Source organism: Cupressus sempervirens, chromosome 2, assembly GCF_028749045.1.
Source record: "Cupressus sempervirens isolate cs-2001-9-10 chromosome 2, ASM2874904v1, whole genome shotgun sequence".
Lineage (NCBI taxonomy): Eukaryota > Viridiplantae > Streptophyta > Pinopsida > Cupressales > Cupressaceae > Cupressus > Cupressus sempervirens.
The window spans coordinates 660450778-660474966 of NC_143119.1; the positions used below are offsets into that span (position 1 = coordinate 660450778).

Genomic DNA, 24189 nt, shown 5'->3' on the forward strand with positions numbered 1-24189 from the left:
CTAAAGCAAGTTAATAAGTTTATTTGTACAGCAACACACTTGCCTAGCGATTTTGTAAAATTTTAATTTCAATTTAATAAGGTCTCACACTTGAAAGATCATTCCTATTATTTTCCTGATCAGATATCAAATCAAATTCAATAAGGATATTTGTTTTCATAGGCTGTCTAATTAATTAAAACATCATATTCATTTACAATAGAGTTAAATCAAAACAGCCCTTGACACGTTATAATTATTTGTCTATAACCATTTGGCTCAACTATAACTCAGAACCATGTAAAACTACTTATTTTATTACATCAAATAGCACAATAAAATATGACATCGTTTTGTAAATAAATTTTTTGGATCACTGCCACCCTTGCAGTGTGGTGAGATGATGATCCTGCTCAGGTAGACGTCCCGATGAATAAATTCTGCAAACATTTAATACAATTCCCTGCTCATGAGTTACATTTCAGGTGATACTAAATGTATATGTGCATTTCAAAGCCAACATGCAGGTTTCATACTAAACAGGATACAAAGTAAACAGTCAGCACTACATTTGTTAAACTCCAAAAAATTGAAGAATAGAATTTACCTCTGCCATGGTTGTTGAGTGTTTTGGTGCCAAGGGTTGGTAGCGATTACAGTTGATGGCATTCTAACATTATCATTCAGGATTCTTTCAAAATATCTCCTCTCTTCCAAATGCTGCATCTAAAAGATAAAAGAAAGAGAAAAGCTCTTTTATATTCTATGATATCAGTCATATGTTACTACTATCTGATATTTCTTGGGGAGGCACCTGATTGTACTACAAAACAAAGTGTACATAGTCTACTCTTAATAGAATTTCAACTTATGATGTCTCTTTCAAAATCCGCAATAGATAATTATATTATATAAAACATATACCATATAAAATGACAAAAAAAAAATCTTGACATACCATTTTGTGTAGTTCATCATTATTCTTTTTCAAGTCATCCCCCTGAATTATTACAAGTGGGTCAGTTGAGGGTCAGTCACTGATAAAAACCACCTTATTCAACGAATTAAAAAATTAAAAACTAGATAAGAATGTTCAGTATTTGTACATAAAATCTCAAACATTTAACTGACTAATCAAAGTTCTTACCCTCCTTTGGAGCTCCTCCACAAGTTGGTTCTGTCACATAGTCTATCAGTTATCAGTTAAACTGAAGAAAGGAAACTATGGGTGCCACAATGGACACGATATTTTTTACATACAATTCCTTTTATGTGTGTAAGAGGACTAGTTTTTGTCATTTGTGTTTACCACCACCTACAATTCTTTTTACATATCCTTAATTTGTTAAGATTCACTTATAGATATTTTAAATAAGATTATCCATATATATATTTGTTTCAAACAAATTCAATATGCAACAAAATGAAAAATAGTTACCTTCCTCGTTTTTATTCTATTCATCCCAAGTTGAATCTGGTTCTCCAATTGTTCCAAGTCAGTGAGATCCAAAGAAGATAATTCCTCACCATTTAAATTCCTAATAGGAAAAAAATGCACATTAAAATGGAGTTCTTCCTTAAAGTCAGATCATGTAAGACACAAAGGGTATTACTGGGCATGCTGCCATTGTGAGCTTACCTAACCATTTTCTCCGTGGCCTGTATATTTTCCCTCAATGCAGTCACCTTTTCTGATTTAGACGATGACTACACAATGACAACAGAATTAAGCATGATCAACTCAGTCATATTAAAAATCTGTGCAAGGTTGTTAATGATCAACTCAATTATATAGAAACTTGTTAGCCATAAATTTGAGTCTGGTAAAGAGATCCTAGGTGAAGAAAAAATGTTTAAAATTTATTTTCAACATTAGAAGTGCATGCGCATGTACATGCTAATGGTGGTCCTGGATAATGAAAAATTAGACGTCGTCCCCAAAATTGTTAATGAAAAAAATTGATGACAACCAAAATAGTTATTAAGCCTTTGAGGAATCCAGTATGTGAATCTAAGATGTTTAAGCAATGGTCTCACTGAAGTTGTTGAGCAATGGCGATAAGGCCGAGCTAACTTTCAAGGTTGTTTCAACAAAACTTCAATGTAAAAACATGAGATGGGATGGGACCGATTTTAATGTCAAAATTACGTTAAACCAGTATGTACATAACTTATTAAGAGTGTCTATCAGTTTTCTTTACATAATTGAGCTGGTTTCTATCAACCAATCCTAATTCAAAACATTTTGTACTGTAGAAGCATGTCTTAACTTAGTTCAATTCACTTTATGATATAACTTTTTATTGGGGTAAAATTACGGTTTCGGAGACCGTCTCCAACCCACTTTTTCTATTTATTTTATGATATGACTTATTTTATTAGGATAAAATTAGGGTTTGGGAGAGCATCTCTAATTTATCTATGAAATGAAAATGATGATTTATTGAGACAGAGAATACATTAATTCTATTATTTTATCATCTTTATATTATTTGAATCTTGTTTTTTTACCATGATAATTTGATGAATTGTGACCAATACAAAAGATCAAAACATAGGAAGGACAATATGCACCATATCAAAAGATGCAAACTACATCAGATGTAGTATACAATTGCAACTCTAGAACCATAATGACTTAAAGCAATATAAAAAACCCCTCTCAACTCCTTTTTTCACATTATTTCAGTTGGGTAAACTTTATGTGTACCACTATAGCACAAGAATGGAATGCAGTAATAAGAGGGGAAGAAAGGACTCAGTATTATTAGAAGGTTGAACCATAAAAGATCATGCCAACAAAAATGTCAAAGAGTTTAGGACAAAAGAAATGAAGAATATTAAAAATCTTGGACATTAGAGGAAGATGTCATAGTTTCTCATAGGCTACCCTACTTCCCTGTAACTAGTCCACATCTTGGATTATAGAAAAAGTACAACCTTTAAAATTTTATTCAATTTTTTTTCATATAATTCTAATTAGATAAAGTGATTACCCAAAAATAAAACAACTAGACCAACAACTAAAAAGAACATGCAGGAACAAAACTAGGAACCACCACAAACCAACACAAACACCCAACCCAACAATCACAGGACACGACCACTACTTACTCAAAGGAGAGCTTCTTAGAAGGCCTATATGAAACCACATCCCTTGAAATAACCTCTTGCTTAGTATCTAGTTGAAGACCCTCATCTTTATCGTAACTTTCCTCTTTTCTTTCCGTTTCAATTTCCTTTCTTCTAGCTCAAATTGAATCCCACCAATAGCCTTTTCCACTTTGTCCTGAGCTTTCATGTCCTAAATTTGATCACCCAACTAAACCTATGACTCTTTCATAGATGCAACGGAAATGAGAACCTCGTTCTTCTCTTCTTCTGAAAGCACAAGGCCTCTAAGCTCTAAAACATGTGTTAGACTATTCTGAAAAACTGAGGCGGGTGAATCTATTATCCTCAAGTCCAGATGTACCAATTCAACTTTTTACAAATTCAAACAACTTTTCAAACTCATAAAATCACTTGGCCAATATAGAAACTTATCAACAACTTAACTTATTCATTCATCACTAGCTCTTTGTTCAGTATATGCCAACTAAACAACATTGATACATATATCAAACTAGGATTTAATGTGGAAATCCAATTTGAGAAAAACCACCAAGTAACATGCTACGACTTTTCACTCTTTTGAATTGAGCTCAGTTAAGAGCCAACCCTGTTAAAAGTTACAAAACACATTGTTAGGTATGACCCTGCTAAAGGATTTAATTACCCTATTGGGATTGTCCTAGTTCTAATAGGACTTTGGACCATTCCATTAGAATTACACCTTGATTAAAGGATTTACAAGTGATTTTTAGGTCAACCTTGATTTAATGATTTTACTTCCATAATGGTTAGAAAGTAATAGCTAGGTGTGATCTATCAAGATACAACTCAATTTGCAAATTTAGATCTCCATTCGGCTCATTTTCTAGTTTATTGGCTAGACTTCATTATACTCTCCATCTCTGATCTACTTGGCAACCCTTCAAGTAATCACACTTCACCAATCTTCTCACTTTTCCTCTACTACTTTGTTATTCATAGGTTCTCCATTAAATTGCCAATCAACAATGAACCAACCTTAATAAATATCTCTTATATCTCCTTAAATAGGTAGCTTTGTTTTTTTGCCACTTAAACATCATCGTAGATCTTAGAGTTTGATCAGACTCTTTGAATCTGTTCATTATTTTTTCCTTCTTCTCCTTTCTTGAAATTACTAGAAACTTATCTTTAAATCCTTGCCTTTGATAACTTAAAAAAATCAAATCATGCATTAAGTACCCCAACTCATCAATCCTTATCACACACACATTTTGATAAATCTGAAACTTCAACTATGTCAACCTCAAAACTTGATTCTTCACAAACTGTCAAAATGCTGACACTTGGTCATCACTATGTTCTTCTATTCAATCATCCTTGGGTAGCTCAGTCTCTATAGTTCTATGTCGCTCATTTTACCAGCTATCTCGATGTTCATTACGCTCGATCAATACCACATTTTTGCTTCTTCATCTTGGTCATCCATAACTAACACTCGATTGATATTGTTTGCTCGACTATCTCTTAAGCCCCTTAATCTTCTATTCCATTGACCTAGTGAAATTGTCACTTAGTCAAGCTTAGTGATTTACTTAGCTTCTTGTCTTCTCTTCTTAACATCAATTTAACTATCTGCTTCACTACATATAATGATTAAAAAAAAGCATTATCTTGTCAAAGGCTAATTGATCAAGTGTCCATTGTAATTCTAGGGTAAAAGCACAAACCCATGTCACTCTTTTGTAAATGAAAAGGCTAACAAAAGTATAATTGTTCACTTTCAATGACATAAAATTGGTATTATTATTTTGAATTTGAAAATGAAGTAAACTAATGAAATGTGTAGAAATGGATGAAGTTTAGGATTATAATTTTTAATAATTATTTGGAATAAGAATTGATATATGTTCCTAATTTTTATAGATAATTTTTTACCCACTACAAAATGCTGAAAATTAGTGGTCTAGTTCCCACCACAAAACTATATGGAAATAAACCTATTTCCCTTTGATCTCAGACTATGTTATAGATAACATATATAGTTAGAAAAATCAAAAATAAAAATAAGGTTTAGACTTATATTTTCTCTTTTATAATGATTCAAATTTCAACTCACCTGAAATCAATAGTTTTCAGCTCCCACTACATTTTTTAAAACAAATCTATCCTAACCTAGAGAAAAATTATACATTCTAGAAGAGGAATCTCTCCTCTAGAACATCATATAATTTTTTTTAAAAATTTGATATGATTTGATATTTTTTTTTTTTTCAAACTTGACATTTTTTTTTAGTGTTAAAATATGTGCTTGTAGAATTTTTTAATTACAATATACTATATCTAATTAAAACACTATAAACTCTACTTGAGAATATTCTTGACTCTGAGCTCTATAAAATGGTGTTTATATGTTATTAAAAAACTATCTTAAAAAATAATAAGAGATATTGAAATGCCACTTTTCTGAAATAATTTGATTTCTTTAGTAATTGGATATAAACTAGTAGAAAACTTGCATTTAATAGAAATTTCTAATTGGGAAAGTTTAAGACCATATATAACTTAGCTAGAATGAATTTATCTAGATCATATGTTTGAACAAAATTGATTTTAAGATAGAAATACTCACATTTAGTCATTCTAATATGCCATCTTGAAATGTGACACAACTTTGTACTTTTACCCTCCAACAAACTTCCTCCTCTATACTCAACAACTTGACTAGTTTATCTAGTTATCTCTCTTTTCAAATCTTTTTCATCAATCAGCTAATATGACACTCTACACTATTAGAAAATGCCTCACTAGTAAGGTTTGACATCAATAAAACCATAACAATTATTCTAACTGTAGTTTCCAATAATCTCCCTCTTTGAAATTGATAGCAACACCTCTAGTTACCATGCAAATACAAAATAATTTTGCAAGATTTGTCATTAACAACTCCCTATCTAATCTATTTTAGATCTTCATTAATATCCTTATTTTCATTATGATTCTCATCCATAGGTGCATGGATGTCTAACACCAATTGCATAGCCAACTATATTGGCTCCCTCTTTGTCATTTCTTTTTGTAAGTCAGCTTCTCCCTCCTTCATTAGATAGCAACTCAACACATACTTCTCCCACACTTAATTTTGATATTGATAACATTTATCCCTCTCATATATCCACATGTATTCAATGGTAATTGGATACATATTCACCCTCTTTGACAACAATGCGAAAGGCATCATCCACTACATACACATCATCCTCACTATGTCACTATCTGAATACTCTTGCAATGATCACTCCCTCTTTCATCTTTGACTTGTAGCTTTATCTACTTATACCTATGTCCATCTTTCCAAAACTTTAGGTAGCTCCTAAAGTGTGACCTCCTACATTAATGTGTAAGATATTGTGATCATAACAATTGATGCAATGTTACATCTCTACTTAGCTTGCTTCATATAGGGGAATGACCCCTAAATTACCTCTTAGATACTAAAGAACATCCTTAGGTAATGCCTTAGTGAATATATCAACTATCTTCTCCCTTTGTGTTCACATATTCTAGTCACACTTCTTTGTGTTGTACTAATTCTCTCAACTAATGATACTTGATTAAAATATGCTTGGTCTTTGTATGCATCACAAGACTCTTAGACATGTTTATAGCACTTGTGTTATCACAATATATCACCACAAATTCACTAATCTCTTTATTTATACTTTTGAACAATTAATTGCTATAGTTCAACATACTCAATCTCTGATATGGATTGATAAATATAGTTGTGCTTCTTGGTTGTCCATGAAATCATTTTCTTTCCAAGAAAGAAAGCTCCTCCACTTGTACTTTTTTTATCATCAATGTTTCTAGCCCAATCAACATCTGTGTAAACTTTAGCTCAAACTTCTTGTACCATAATCCATAGTCTTCTGTTCCTTTGAAATATCTTAGTATCATTTTCAAATCCATCATGTGATTCTCCTTAGGATTAGCAAAAAATATTGCAACAATACCAATTGCTAACACAATGTCAAGTCTACTATGTACAACATATTACAATTTTCCAATCATTGACCTATACAATGTTTGATATACTTTAGGAGAATCATGGTTCTTTGAAAGCTTATGTCCAATCACCATAGGTGTTCCAGCTAATCTTGAATATTCCATTCCAAAATTCTTCAATATCTCCTTGATATACTTTGATTGTGTAATGTAAATACCTTTCGTCATATGATAAACTTGCAACCCAACAAAGAATTTAATCGAGCTCCAAACATTGACATCTCAAATTCTTTCTTCATGTCATTAGCGAATAATTTGCATAACAAATCATATCCTCCAAATATGATACCATCAAAAAATATTTCAGCTAGCAATACCTTACTCTCATATTCACTTTTCAAGTACATATTGTTATTATCATTATTTCTTGCAAAACTGATTTTTACCAAATAAGTATGTAACCTTTCATACCATGCTCTAGGGGTTTCTTTCAAATCATATAATGCTTTGTGCAATTTTCATACCATGTTCCTCTTGCTAGAGTCAACAAATGCTTATGGTTGTTCAATGTAGACTTTTTCTTCCAAGAATCCATTTAGAAATGCAAATTTCACATCCATTTCATTTACTTTGAATCCTTTGTAAGGAACATATACAAGTAAATTTCTTTCTCCTTCCAACCTTGCAACTGAGGAAAATGTCTCTCCATAGTCAACTCCTTCTTAGTGTGCATATCCCTTACAAACTTGTCTTTCTCTATTTCTTGCAACCTCACTTTTGAATGTACCCACTTTGTTCTAATAAAATTATTATCCTTTGGCCTTGGTACCAATGTCCATGTCTTTTTTTCTCTCTATTTGATCAATCTCTTGATTCATTTCTATAACCCAATCATCACTCTCAAGAGCATCTTTAATTGATTTAGATTCAATTTCACATAGTAAACATGTATCTTTCTTCAACTTGTTTCTTGTCATGACTCCTAAATCTTCATCTCCAATGATTTTTTTGGTGTATGATGTCTTCTCGCATATTTTGCTAAGATAGGTTCAGATTTTATTTCTTCTTGTGGTATATCTCTTGGTCCTTCTTGCTTATCTTCTTCAAGCATCTCTAGTTGTAACTCAGCATTGTATATTAGGTGTTTTCCATCTTCTCGTTAATGTTTGGCTTCTTCTTGGTGTGACTCAACTCCTACAACCTAATTCTCAACAACATGTTGATACTTGGTAGAGCTTTTCTACTGAACCTCAGTAGTGTCAGGTTGTTTATCCTCGGTGGCCTCTTTATATGGTTCAAGTAATGTACTAGGTTCTCCTTCATAAATCTAGAAAACGTTCCTATAATCTTTAGGTTCTTTCTTTCATTCCTCTTCATTATTTTCTCAAAATTCATCAACTCTAACATTTTAACTTTCCACAATTTTGTTAGTGTGAAAATTGCAACACGTGTATGTCTTTCTTTTAGTGGAATATCCTAGGAATATATCTTTTTCACTCTTTGCATCAAATTTTCCCTGCCTTGCATCTTTCAATATGTAACACTTTCTTCCAAAGAGTTTGAAATAATTGACATTAGGTGTATAATCATGCCAAACTTCAAAAGGGGTTTTGTTTGTACATTTCTTATCTTAAATTCAGTTTAGTGTATAAAGATGAATACTTACAAATTTTATCCAATATTTTTATGAAATATTTTCTCCATCATCAATGTTATTGCATAGTTCATGATTGATCTATTCCTTCTTTTAGCTATCCCATTTTGTGGTGGAGCCCTTGGTGCACTCATTTGTCTCTTGATTGCTTTGTCATTGCAAAATATATTGAACTCATAAAAAATGCATCAGATTTTTCTTTAAAAAACATCAGAGTCATCATTCTAAAGAAGTTTTCAGCAAATACAATAAATTATTCACCACCATAGTAGCTTTGCACTCCAATAGGACCACATAAATTAGTATGAACCAACTCCAAAATATCATCAGAAGAATATTTTTTTCTCTTGAAACTAAACTTTGTCATTTTTTTTCAATTGACATTGTTTGCACATTACTTTATCAAGTTTTCTCAATCTTAGGAATGCTCTTACTCTTTTCATCTTACTAATGATTACCAAATTATCAAAATTCACATGACATAGCTTCTTATACCATAACCAAACATCTTTAAATTGTGCATTTAGAAAAATATCTTTAGATTGGTCTAGATAGAATAAGCTACCTCTTGTTTGCTCTCAAGTTCCAATTAGTTTACCAGTAGCATTATAAATCTTTTCCTTCGTATTTTTGAATTCAACTTAGTAGCTCGAACTATTCAACTATGCCACACCGAACAAGTATTTCAAACCATCAACCTAATATATCAATCAATTGAACCCCTTACCCTCTATGGTCCACCTCCCTACCACCACCAATTGACTAAAAAATGTTTATCGTGTTGTGTTAGCCAATCAAAAAATTTCCTTAGCAGGATGATCATTAGTCGAGCATAGCCTATCTACCCCTGATCTTAGGAATGGTTGTTGGCTAGAAATTGAAATCCCTCAGAAGATTCATTGCACAAATTTGAAAAATTCAAGCATTATCACATTTGATCTTATCATTCAATATTATTGATCATTTATCTTTCACATAACATGGTGCATCATTTCCAAACTTAACACTACTCCAATTATAATGTTCTATCTTTTCAAACTTGTATCACCAATCATATGATGTGAACAACCACTATCAATTATCCATTTGTAATTCTTATTCACATGTGAAATTAAAGCAATTTTCTCATTTTCATCACTATGATTATCAAAACCATCTTCTTCAACAATGTAACAAGATTTCTTACCTTTTCCTTTGTAGTCTTTGTTACTTCTGTTCTCTCTATTGTCTCTCCTTCCTTGGTATTTTTTTCTTACCTCTCCTCTTTCTCATCTCTATCAAAACATCTTGTAGCAATATGACCAACTATGTTATATGTAAAATAGATAATAGGAAGTTTACCTCTATATTTCCTTTTCCTCTAGGTAGCCTTCTTGCCAAAAATGGTTCAAGATCATCAAGATCATCACCTGATTCACTATTATTGTCCAGAATCTTATTATATTTCATTCTTTTAGATTCATCAAGGGTTAGTTGAGACTTGAAAGAACATTCAATATTAGAATGCATGTAGCTATCAAAATTTGAAAATTCAAATACAATGAGTCTACCAATTAGGCTATCCAAGGTTAGATCATTACCAGGTGTACATTTCAGTTCTTGAATTGCAAATACTCTAATTGCATAGATAGGAAGTAAAGTCCTGAATACCTTTCTTATAAGAGTCTCACCAGATATGTCTTCTCTAGCTCCTCTAATAGTGTACAAAACCTCCTTGATTCAACACAATACTATGCAATAGTCTCTCCTTTCATTCTCATATCATCAAACTTGCCTCTCAAACTTTCTTCTTTAGCTCTTTTCACATTTTTTTCTCCTCCATGGATGTGTACCAAACTTATCCCACATTTTATTTGCAGTAGTACAAACCTTTACATCATCAAATTCAACATAACTCAAGTAACATGCCACATCTATCATCATTTGATTGTGCTCTCACTTCTCCTTCATTTGTTCAATAATCACAAGTCTAGGTATTTCAATATATTCATTAGCTAGGTATTATAGTACAAAATCTCCAACTCTAGATAGATGCAATCTCATAGATCATTGTCATATTGGGATATTCTATTTGTTCAACTTAGGTACTTCTCCCTTGTACATCTTGATCTTTAGCTTAAGTCCATTTAAAATTTCCTTACAAGCACCAAATCTTTGATAGATATTGTTAGAATATTTAGAATAATTGGAATGGGGTATGCATCAATTATCTTTGTGTCCAAATGTACCAATTCAACTTTTAACAACTTCAAACAACTTATTCAAACATATAAAATCACATAGATAATATAGAAACATATTAGAAACTTGACTTATTCATTCATCACTAGCTCTCTATTTAGTAAATGTCAACTAAGAAAAATAAACAATCATAAAAAACATGCATAAAAAAAAACATTCACACATATATGAAACTAGGATTTAATTTTGAAACCCAATTTAGAAAAACCGACCAAGTAACATGCTACCACTTTTCACTCTCCTAAAGTGAGACTAGTTTAGAGCCAACCCTAATGAAGGTTACAAAACACGTTGCTAGGTGTGACCTTGTTAAAGGATTTAATCACCCTATTAGGAGTGGCCTAGTTAGAGGACTTTGTATAATTTCATTAGAATGCCACCATGATTAAATAATTTACAAATGGTTGTTAGGTCAACCTTGTTTAAAGGATTGTACTACCGCAATGATTAGAGAGTAACAACGAGGTTTGATTTGTCAAGATACAACTCACTTTTTAAATTCATATCTCCTTTCAACTCATTTGTGGGTTCAATCACTAGACTTCAATATACCCTTCATCTTTGATCTGCTTGGAAACCCTTCAAGAAATCACACTTCGCCAATCTTTTCACTTTTTCTCTCCTACTTTGTTCTTCATAGGTTCTCAAAAAAAACTCAAATCAACAATGAACCAATTTTTAATAAGCATCTCTTATTCCTCCTTAAATAGGTAGCCTTGATCTTTTTCCCCTTAAAAATCACCATAGATCATAGGGTTTGATCAGATTCATTAAATATGTCCAACATTTTGTCCTTCTTCTCCTTTCTTCAAATTACTAGAAAATAATCTTTAAATCTTTGCCTTTGATCGCTTAACAAATTTAATTCATGCATTGAATATGCCAATTGATCAGTCCTTATCATTCTTGCATTTTGACAAATCCAAAAATTTAACTATGTCATCCTCAAAACTTGATTCTTCACAATTGTCAAAATGTTGACACTTGGTCATCACTATGTTCTTCTACTTGATCATTATTAGGTAGCTCAGTCTCTACTATTATGTCTCATTTTTCTTGCATTGCCTCACTTGATTTTCACTATGCTCAGTCAATTCTACATTTTCCTTCATCATGTTGCTCATCCATAATTAACACTAGGTTGATACTATTTGCTCGATTACCTCTTAAGTTCCTTAATCTTCTGCCTCATTGACCGAGTGAAACTATCACTCGGTCAAGCTTACTATTCTACTCGACTTCTTCTTGTCTCTTCTATACGTCAGCTCAACTATCTACTTCACTTTATATAATGATTAAACAACACATTATCTTGTCAAAGGAAAACTGATCAAGTGCCCATTGTAATTCCAACATACTTGCCCCTCTATACTCAACAACTTCACTAGTTCATCTAGTTATCTCTCTTTTCAAATTATCTTCATCAATCAATTGATATGAAACTCTACATTGTTAGTTAATATCTCACTAGTAAGATTTGACATCAACGACAGCATAAAAATTGTTCCAATTATAGTTTTCAACAATACGTTCCTCCATCATTTTCGGCCCAGTTGTGCAACTTCTCCCCAAAATCTCTCCCCACTTCCCATAGGGCTTTATCTCTCTTCCATTTTTTCTAGTCATTCACCTTTCACTCAGATTTAGCTAGCACTTCTAGTTTATTTATCTTTCTTATCACAATTTGCAACTAGTAGAGAAGCCACTTGATAACTACTTTAAGTCAAGCATAATTCATTAAATTTGAGAACCATATATTCAAGATCAATAAGACCATTAAAAACTTTAGGGAGTAGAGTAGGGGAGGTAGATTGAGGGATATTAGAGTCATCGGGGTAACTGAGATGGGATTTTGGAGAGGGAAGGGGAAGATTGGTAGAAGGCATGTTAGGGACAATATTAGGGGTGGCATTATTAGCGGCCAGACCGATTCCATAGCCCAAGAAGAACCAGAGGCTAAATCATCTAAAATATCCGCAATATCTTCTTATTTCTCTTTCTATGAGGTATTTTTAAACCTGGCTTTGTGGATAGGGTTAACCCTTATACTAGTAATAGAGGGAATATTTTGGGGATCCTACAACAACTTGGCTAAGGAAGAAACATGGTTAAACACCAAATTGGTAAGCTCAGTGGACAAGGTAAGGGTAGACCTTGCCTGAGGGGTCAAAATACCATGAAAATTGTATAGCAATAAAATTAAACTCTAGTGAAGAGGGGCTCCACCCTTTAGATTAGCTTTGTCAACCAAAAGTGACAAAGAAGAGAAAATTTAGAAAGGAAAATAGAATTTCACATTCCCTCTAAAATGATTAAGAAAAGAGAATAGATGGGAATGAAAGAGTGTCTACCTTCATTCAAGAGTAATGAACCTGATAAGGATCTATGCCACCACCTTCCAATCCCCCGAAAGATTCTCATGATTGAAACCACTTTAGAATTTATGGATTATTTCCCTAGGGTCCAAGAAAAGCCAAACATCATCTTTGAAGGAATCTTTGGTCTTCTGAAGAATTGTAGAACCCTCCATGATAAACTTGATAACTACGGTGATGGTTTCTACCATAACAAGAAGGGAACTCCCCAATTGGTGACTTTTCCATCCTCCCAAGTTTCAAAAAACTTCTAGGACAAATTTGGGTTATAACTTTGAATACCCTCCAGATATTTTGTCATGCGCTCATTCTCAATAATCTTCTAGACCCTATTGTTACTACTATGTTCATCACACTTATTAGGTTCAATTTGATTTAGCCACCACCCATGACTACCTACAACCCTCCCTTCTAAAAATGTGAAAAATATAGAGATGTAGTAAACAAGAAACATAGTGTAATGCTTAAGAAAGACAAAAATGGAGGGCAAAAGGCACCACCAAATACCTAGAAATGAAAACTCTAGAATGAAATTGAAACGGCATGCCAAGCCAACTCCTAAATAAAAATATAATTAATCATCTCCACTACATCAATTGTTTACATCGTCATTCTTGAAAGAAGTGGCAATATCTTCTAATGTTTATGATTTAAGTATTTTTTTAAAATCTAATAAATTTTAAAATTTCTTTTACCTTTAAAGAAAAGAAAAATAAAAAAATACATTTTCTTTATTTTTCTAAATGATTTCCAATAAGAAATTATGTTTTCCTCTATTTATATTTTCATAAAGTTTTGCAAATGTGTTTTTAATAAATGTTTATCCTACAAATTAGTTTTTTAATAAAACACTATTTTCAATAAGTATGCAAATTGGGAACAATTATTTGGTCCACCTACATAACTATTGAAAGAATCAATCCTCTAATTGCAAGGTAGAGGGGTTAGTTAAAACTATGTTTTCTTGGCATATCAATCCAATCATAGGGCATCCTCAATGATCACTTGCGACACATTCTTGGTGGCATCATCATGCAATTGCATCTTTTGGTGTATTCTATTGTATGGGCTATGTAGTGCAGGAACTTATATCAGCTATGGTATATAGGCACTTATATCAAGTGTTGTCCTTTTTTTTACTTTATTATTGATGATATATTTTATGTAATTTTCTTGTTCTTAGTTAATTAGAAGTATATTGTAAGATTTGGTGCATGACTACAATCAAAAATTAGAATGTACTAATCTATCATTGGCAAGTATTGGTTGATGTTCAAGTAAGTTTCTTCATGCCTAATCTCTATCGTATTATAGTGAGTGGTTCATCATAATTTTGTCACCAACATTGATACAATTTTTTTTTCATTTGACATTCTTGGTGCAACATTGGCTCTAGTTTCCTTCTATGGAGGAGTAGTAGTTATTATTTCAGATCATCTTTGCAAAATATTTGACATTGAGGTGGGGCTTGAAGTTCTTTCCTCATCTTTAATGAAAGAAAATTATTATTGTGTAAGGCTTTGTTCAATTCTCACTAATCATTTTGGGAATTAGGTGTTCTCATCTCTCTTTTGAAGACAAGTTTTTCCCACTAGGATTCCACAATTTCTCAAATTGTGAGGGATTGCAGTACACTTCTACATGAGCACCTAATATGACACAAGGTAGGAGGGGATAGAATTTACCTCCCCACTACTCACACTCTGAGTTACACATAGAAGCCACCAATTAGGAGAAGCCACAAGAAATTATAGAGAAATCAATACATATTTGATGAGACAATTTGTATTTAATGTACTAAGCATAAGGCGTACTTGGTTGCAACCATATACATTCTTGAATTATAATGACTGTGCTTAAGAGGTTGGGTATATAGAGCCAAATCTTATTAATTTCCTTCTATCTAACTTCACTCTACTCTTCCTAATCCTAGATCTCTACTTTTGTAGCCAGTAAGACCACAAGTCAGCATGACCGGCAATTCATTACAGATTATAGGTCCTAACCCTAAAGATAATACAACTACCTTACAAATAAGAAAATTGACTTTAGCAAGGATAAGGTTAGGTCCACACATGATCCAAGGATAGATTCCCAAGTGCGTGGAACACCATGATGTAAAACACAACCTTGCCAAACCCAAACTTGCATGTTACTCAAGTTGCTTGGAAAATCAACATGCCTCAAACAAAGAGAAGGATAACTTCTACAAATGATGGAATTAAATTATACAATATTAGCCAAAGGATCCATGATATTTCTACATTAGGGAGCTAACTACTTGGAAAGAAAAATAAATGACCATTCTCCATACTCCAAACAAGAACAAAGAAAGGAAATATTATTGGTTGATGCAATATTGCCAAAGTACCCAAGATGCTCTTGCATCAAACTCCTGGGGTAAATAGAGAATTGATGTCCACATAGGAAGTTGTGATTCTCTAAGAAGTATCAAAAAGATTCAACAGGCATTTTTTGATCCAAGAACCATCTTCAATAGGTTTACTATGCCACTGAACCAAGTATTCTTTGTAATTCTTTCCTCAGGTGCTCTTACTAATTTTGGTATCCAAAATCTTTTCAATTGCTTATTTCTTCTTCTTAGGATAGTCAAATTTATCAACTATTTCTTTATCATATTCATGATATTCAAATATGTCTACAATATTTAACACTGGTGAAATATCCATATCCTCGGGAAATTGAACTTCAAAAGCATTACCAATTTCATAATTCTTCAAGATTCTACAAGGCCCAAACTTCATCTTTAGCTTGCTATAAGTACCAACTAGAAATCTATTCTTCTTCAAATGTACCATTACCTAATCTCCAACCTCAAAATTTTTATGTCTCCTCTTCTTATTTTCTTTGTTTTTATATCCTTGATTAATTTTTCATATAGATTACTTTTCACTTCTTCATGCAAATTCTTCATGAAGTCCACAATTTTTTTAGCTTTAGCACCGTTCTTAGTTCAACATCCAATTTCCTCAATTCATTAGTTCGTACAGGAATTATGTCATTTACAATCTCAAAAGGAGTCTTCTTTGTACTTATATTCACATAATTATTATATGCAAACTCAACTTCTGCCAAAATCAAATCCTTAATTAGAAGGTCTATCTCCAATGAAACATCTCAAAAGGTTACCAAAACTTGTCTTAACAACTTTAGTTTTTCCACTAGTCTATGGATAAAATATAGAACTAAACTTAAGATCAATATTTAGCTTCTTCCAAAGTATCCTCCAAAAATAACTAGTAACTCAGTATCTCTATCTAAAAAAATAGTCTTGGACAATCCATCAAGTCTCACAAATTCTCTGAAAAATAAGTATGCTATGTGTATTGCATTTGATATCTTCTTACAAGGTATCAAATGTGTCATTTTTGAAAAACTGTCAACCACTACAAAGATAGAATCATTACCTCATCGAGTTCCATGGAATCCTAGAACAAAACCCATACTAATATCTTTCCAAGGTCTATGAGGAATAGGAAAATATGTATAGAATCCAACATTATGACTACTTCCTTTAGCAACTTGACATATTATGCAACTTCTTACCATTGTCTAAACATCCTTATAAAATCATCATTATTGTCTTATTGATTCAAAAATGTCTTGAAAGTCCACCACTTTTTTTTTTTAATAATATTTTCCCTCATAGATCCCTCAGGTATATACAACTGAATTCCTTTAAACGACATGTCTTCCTAAATGAAATAATCAACCAACTTATCTTTTTCATCGGTTATAAGGTTCTTACAAGCTTTTCATGGTTTTGGAAAATCAAGGTCACTTTCATACATTTGGTGATCCCATCTCACCGTTCGATCATCATTTGGTGAATAGAAAATGTAATGTAGGTCAACCATGTCGCCAGATATTTATACAATTTGGGTCCAATTCATATGGTAGTTTCCCATTAGATTTTACATGATTGGTCAAAAATCTTAGTCCAATCACCACTATAATATATGTTTTGGATAGATTTATTTTAAAAAAATTTCCATCCAAGGCTTTCATGGTGTTTCATATTGGAAAATGTTCTTTCACCATTACTACAACCAACTAATTTTCCCTTGGGTTGGGTGTCACCTACCATTTTCCTAATGTTTGTATCCACCAACTCCATTTAGCCAACTCTTTCCAATTATGGGCTTGCATAGGAAGGTGTGTTTCAATTACATTTGACATTCCTACTTGTTAATCATGTGTAATTCACCAACCTCGATTGGTAGTATATATACATTCATTCTATACAATTCACTTTTTCTAGTCTGGAAGAGGAGACTCAGATTTCTTATTGCTGCTGAAGTTTCAAAGTGTTGAGTGCATTTCCCATTGACTCGTAGACTATAGTTTTCATAAAAGGTAAGAGATTTTTAATTTATTTTTTATGTGGTACTAGTACTAGTTATTTTTTACTATCCACTAGATATCTCACATGCTAAGATAGGTTTGCAAATTTTATTGGGTAGTAAGGTAGACTGTAGTATTGTAGTACCCTTTTTACATGAGAATGATTCATCTTATTATTATTATATGTAGTCCAAGTAGTCTACTATCAGAGTCTTTGACTCATCACTCTTTGAGTCTTTTGTTCAACAACTCAAACAAGTTGAAACTTGATTTAGTTATTGTACCCTTTATCGATTTACAATGTCAAACAAGAGGGGTAATTGGAGTTCTAGTAGGATCCCTGAAAGCCAAGAGAGGCCACCATTACCAAAATGTAGAATCATATCCACCTATTTTGGAGGTGGAAATGTTGGAAACATACAAGATTTAAAAATTAGATCTCCAGTGCATATTGAAAAACGAGATTCATCACAGGTTGTAGACCATATTGAAAAAATTGAAGTTGGTAAACCTAATATCTTAGTTGAGTATGAACTTGAACATGATTTGGAGGCATTTCCCCTGAGAAGGGAGTCAAAAAATGATATTATAGACTTGGAGTTTGGTGAGAAAACCAAAAGTGATTCCATAAATCATGTTCATGCACAGAAGAGATAAAGAAAATTGGAATAATAAAAAGATTGATCTCACTGGGATCTATCCAAAACAAATTTTCAATTAGAATGGGTGGAAAAGTTTTGGTTCATAGAAATAATGGCCAATCCAGTTGATGGTGAGCCTCCTATAGAATGCAGATGTAAGATTTGCACAAAGATAACAAAGAAAGACAAGTGGTTGCAGCTTAAACTTGATACAGTTGGTATAATTAAATATTCACTAATTACACTTACTTAAGCTTACTTAGGATAATGCATTGCATAGTAATTTGTGATTGAAAAAATTGGGAGTTTGTAGCTCAATTAAACACATGGTGTAGGAGAATTCCACTCTGGGTGGTCATAGTTGTTATCTCATTCCACCTTTAGTGTACTTATCACATTATCGTCCTCATCATCACACATACTTCATTACATAATGGATATTGATCCACCTTTCGTGGACATGTGATTCCACCTTATGTGGGTAATAGCTTATCTTCTCCTTATCATTGTCTCTTATCGCCTCTCCTATATAAGGAGGCCTATCATGTACATTTCAAATCAATCCGTTGGATGTTAATCAAGTCCATTATCAATAATAGCTTTCTTGCATCTTCATGCAATTGTCTTTCCATTCTCTTGTGGAAGTTATCTTGGTCTTTCATCTAATCCTGGGGGTGTTGTAGAGTCACCTAAAAATCTAACATGGTATCAGAGCTCTCATGGTTTGAAGAATTCTTCTAAAGAAGTTCAATCTTGGATTGACTCATTGTTTGTGCAACATTTGGCATTTTGGACATCACAATTTGGAGGAGATTTTGGCAGTCCTATTTTGTGACCTTCTATTATAGGTGAAAATTGGTGCTTGTTGGTGCAAGTCAGAGGTTGGCATCATATAGAGGATGTCCAAGAACCCCTAAATCAAATTTTGTTTCATCCAAATTGAACATCTAAGGCAAAATCTAAAGCAATTTGATTTTTGACAGTGCGGTGGCAGCGATTCAGAAAAAATAATTTTAGAGGCGATTTTCAAATAGTGATATCTCCTTCATACATACTCCTTTTTCCAAGCAATTTATTTTGTTTTCGAGTAGAATCTCACAATCTACACAGTGGTGCAGGTGATTTTGGATCTCTAGCTTTGAGTTTTTTGAAAATCACAAATCCCATTTTCTACAACTTTCAAGGCTCTATTTAGGCACATTCAGTAACATTTTCAGGTGCAATTTTTCTGAAAGTGCATGATTTTTCCTCTAATTTCTAGATCTGTAATTAGATCTCAGTAATTTGGAGTGGGCATATCACTTTCAAAAATAGGTCTTTTTTGGCTATATTTGCACTTGGTGAATACTTGGATTTCTATTTTATTAATTGAGTCAACAATTTGAAGGAGTTATCAATTGATTTCATTCATTATTTGATTTCATTATGAATTTTTCAAAAGTTCTATAACTCACTCCATATAACTATCATGAATGGAAACAAGCATTTTCTAATCAGTTGATGAGTATTGGATTGTTTAAAATGATTCTTTGACAGGATCTAGAACTAGCTACAGGTGTTGCAGAAAGAAGGAAATGGTTTGATAGAAGGGTTAAAGCACTTGGCTCTCTTAGATCTACCATCTCTAATGATTTGCTATATCATATTTCATCTTGCACACATCCTCATGATGCCTAGAGTACATTGAAAGGAATCTTTGGTAAACCTGATAGAATAAGAAAATTCAAATTGGAGAATGAGCTTATAGGTCTAAGTCCATATGATTATGAAAATATTCAAGACTTTTTCTCTAGGTCGAATTCCATTAGATTGGAGCTTTCTAATTGTGGTATTACTAAAGATGATGAGCAATTGATATTATCTATTCTTTCCAAGCTAGGTTCTGAATATTCAATCTTTGTTTCTATATTCTATGATACTATGGATGCTCTTGGTAGTGCATACAAAATGCCTTCTCTTTATGAATTTGTAGCTCAAGTCACAAGGGAACAAGAAAAGTTAGCACACATGGGCCAATTAAAAAATTCCAAGTATCAAGCATTGGTTACAAATGACCCCTCTCCAAAGGCTCCCAAATGAAAGGGAAACAAATAACACAAGGATCCTAAGAACTATTAAAAAGGTGACAAGTCTCCATCACAATATAATATTGAATCCAAGTTCTCTTCAAGAGAGGAATCATCTAGAAGAAAGAGAGATAAATGTGCTTATTGCAAAAATTTAGGACATGATGAGCATAAATGTTTCCATAAGAAGATTGATGAGTTTAGTGACATTCTTCAAAAGAACAATATCCAATTACCCTCATCAGTGTCTTCTCCTTCTTCTACATATCAAGCATCTACTACATCTACATCATCATCCAAAGGTAAAGGACAAGCACTCATTGCTTCCACACATCTTGAGAAAGGTAAATGGCTTCTTGATTCAGGTGCATCACATCATATAGGATCTTCAATGGATATGTTTTCTTCTATTTAGCCTTGTAATTCTCCACCTATATTGATGGGTATACATACGTGAAGGTTTGTGGGAAAAAATTTATTCCTATGGGATAGGGTACATTTAATGATGTTCTTTGTGTACCATCCTTGACCACTAATATCCTTTCCATTTACTAAATTACTCATGGGAACAAGGTAAAATTGTTGATTTCACTCCTGATTATGTCTATATTAGGGACATGGAGACTAGAGATGTCATAGCTATGGGAGTTGTTGATCATACATCATGCTTGTATTTGTTTGGACATTTTGTTGATCATGATGATGATATTCATGATGTAACTAACCCTTTATCAAGGGTGAATAGTTCATATGAGGAGAACATTGGACACTTGAATCATTTTGTTTTTCAGACAAGTGTTGAACTTCTTACTCCTCCAACTCCTACTTCTTTAGACATGAGTTCTACTATTCAATGGGATGATCTTTATGTTTTAGATCTTTTAGTGTGGGATGAATTCCTAGATGTCTTTCAGATGAGTCTCATAATGTAGATTTGGTTAATACATATAAGGGAGTTTCTCTTTGAGATACTTCTTCACCTTCTTTGGAGATTGGATTTACCAACTCTTCATGTTCTCTTGATTTTTCACATCTCGTAGGTCAACTTGATGGTGTGATAGAATCTTTGAGCTTGGAGATACCTATTCAGTCTCCAGAGATATATACATGGAGACCTTCTTGCTCCTTCCTCACTTTTCACATGGAGTGGCTTCTTCATCATTTGATGTATTTATCTCTTCCTAAGGGGATACATGTTTCTTGTAGGCATTGGACTATATTTTCCTTGTAGGTACTATTCATCTACATTGGATCTTCTTCATTATGGGGGGGATATCATGTCTCCTTATTCCTTCCTATGGGGGGATCATTCTTTGTATATATCCATAATGTATGCAATTTTTGGGGGGTCTTGAGTAATCCATCCATCCATGCATCTTGTTTTCATTTCTCTTTTTGGGAGAGGGTTTTTCCCATGAGGTTTTCTCTCTTTCTCAATGTTATGAGAGATTACATTTCATGTATTGCATTGCAAATTGTCCATGGGTACCTTAAATGGCCTAGTAGCTAGGACCCATATTGCATTGTGAGTTTAAGTGCATTCCCCTAAGTTACACTTAAGGTGGGGTGTTGGTGTGATTAAATATTTACTAATTACACTTACCTAAGCTTACTTTGGATAATGCATTACATAGTAATTTGTGATTGAGACACTTGGGAGTTTGCACCTCAATTAAACACATGGTGTAGGAGAATTCCACTCTGGTTGGTCATAGTTGTTATCTCATTCCACCTTTAGTCTACTTATCACATTATCATCCTCATCATCACACATACTTCATTGCATAATGGAGGATGATCCACCTTTCCTAGACATGTGATTCCACCTTGTGTGGGTGATAGCTTATCTTATCCTTATCATTGTCTCTTATCGCATATCCTATATAATGAGGCCTATTATGTACATTTCAAATCAATCCATTGGATGTCAATCAAGTTTATTATCAATAATAGCATTCTTGCATATTCATGCAATTTTCTTGTCATTGTCTTGTGGAAGTTATCTTGGTATTTCATTTGATCTTGGGGGTGTTGTAGAGTCACCTAAAACTCTAATAGATACCATAGAAAATCATGTCAGTAAAGTTACAAAAAGGAAACTATAGATAGAGTTGAAAAATCTAGGCTAACTTGGAAAATTAAGGACAATTGTCTGCATATCAAGAATGTTGAATTATATGAGATACATGTGCAATTATAGGAGAAGCATTTTACAATAAAATGTTCCATTAAAGATTTCATTGGGAAAGCAATGAAAGTGGAAAATCTGGGAAATTTTGTTGAATTAAGTGTGGTCTTTTATATTTTTTGTAGAGGACATCCTATGACAGATTACCCTTCAATTACTAGTTTATCACACTTTTTTAAAGTTTGAAACTATTTAAATAGTCACTGGTTAGTAAAAGTTGGTGGGAATGGGCTAGTTATTTTGCACAGGTTGAAATAGAAGATATGAAGGAAAAATAAAATAGACAAATTTTATTGCATTGTCTCTAAATGAAGTTACAACAATTGATAATACTTCTTGGGTGTGCATGCACAATTATACTATAAATGATCTTTGTCGTCAACCATTTCTACTATTTGTTGCTAAATTGAATTGTAGTGTGACAACTAAAAATCTATATGATTTATTAAAGAGTACTCTAATTTATTGTGGAGGTATGGATAATATGGAGATTGCCAAAAAGTTGGTGTGTGTAAATGAGCGAATGGAGCTTTAGTTATGCAAGATCATAAAGGTGGTCTTTGCAAAATGATCAAGAATGATTTGGAACCCTACACTATTCCCATTCACTACATGGCCCATCGAATGAATCTAACATTTGGAATTATTAATGATTTTGGTTGTGTAAGTAAAGTAGAATATTTAATCAAAGAGATTTACCAATACTTCTGTTGAAGGCCAAAATGAGTCTAAGAATTTCAACACTTTACTAAAGGACTTACTAATGGGAGGAAGCTTCTTAAAGAAAATGGTACTAGATGGATCTCTTTGGATGGACCAGTGCATCAAGTATTCTTTGAATATCCATCATTGGTTGGACTAATCCCTCTGTGCGAGATAGATTCCCTCAACTATATTCAAGTCTAACTAATGTTAAGATACTCCTACACTTAGCAATTATTCTCTCCATGCTACAAGACATGAGAAATATTACGAAAAAGGTTCAACATAGAGTTATGTACATTGTAGAATATAATAAGCTATATAAAATGACATGAAATAGCCTGGATACTCTTTATCGATTAGAACCATTAGATGAATCAAAGTTTGCAAAGTGGATAGAAATTACAGATTTGAACAATCCTGAGAAATTTTAATACATTGGTGCAAATGATGAGGTATGTGCTAGGGTACATGGAATTGACATACCAATGTAGTACTTGCCCGTGTTGACCCTAAGTCCAACCTCAACAAAGCAGGAAGTGAAGTAGAATTAGAACCAGAGAAGGTACTTTCACATGTTACAAGTGAAGACTTCAAGAAGATTAAAGATTTTGTTCTTGAATATGTCAAGGGAGTTTGCTACAATCTTTCATCACATATTAGATTCAGATTCCCTCATAAGGAATTATTCGAAGTAATGTCTATTGTTTTTCTTCAATATTGGTCTCTGAACTATTCGAGTGACTTTTGAAGAATGATGACAACTTTGATTCAACATTTTTGAAAACCTAAAGTAATCAATGGAATAACTATAAATGGAGTTTTAGATGAATTTCAATTGAGAGATCAATCATATTCTTTTGCAAACATAATGAGG

General features: G+C 32.8%; 1 protein-coding gene across 1 annotated transcript in view; it reads right to left on the reverse strand.

The window, feature by feature from the left end:
- Positions 1 to 352: 352 nt before the first annotated feature.
- Positions 353 to 24189, reverse strand: part of LOC149575100 (agamous-like MADS-box protein MADS1) — a 139989-nt gene continuing 116152 nt past the window's right edge. Inside the window, exons 3-8 of the mRNA XM_089812167.1 lie at positions 1619 to 1686; positions 1418 to 1517; positions 1127 to 1156; positions 938 to 979; positions 587 to 705; positions 353 to 419 (exon numbers count right to left, since the gene is read on the reverse strand). Coding sequence (XP_089668293.1) covers positions 353 to 419; positions 587 to 705; positions 938 to 979; positions 1127 to 1156; positions 1418 to 1517; positions 1619 to 1686 — 426 coding nt within the window. The remainder of the gene's footprint in view (positions 420 to 586; positions 706 to 937; positions 980 to 1126; positions 1157 to 1417; positions 1518 to 1618; positions 1687 to 24189) is intronic.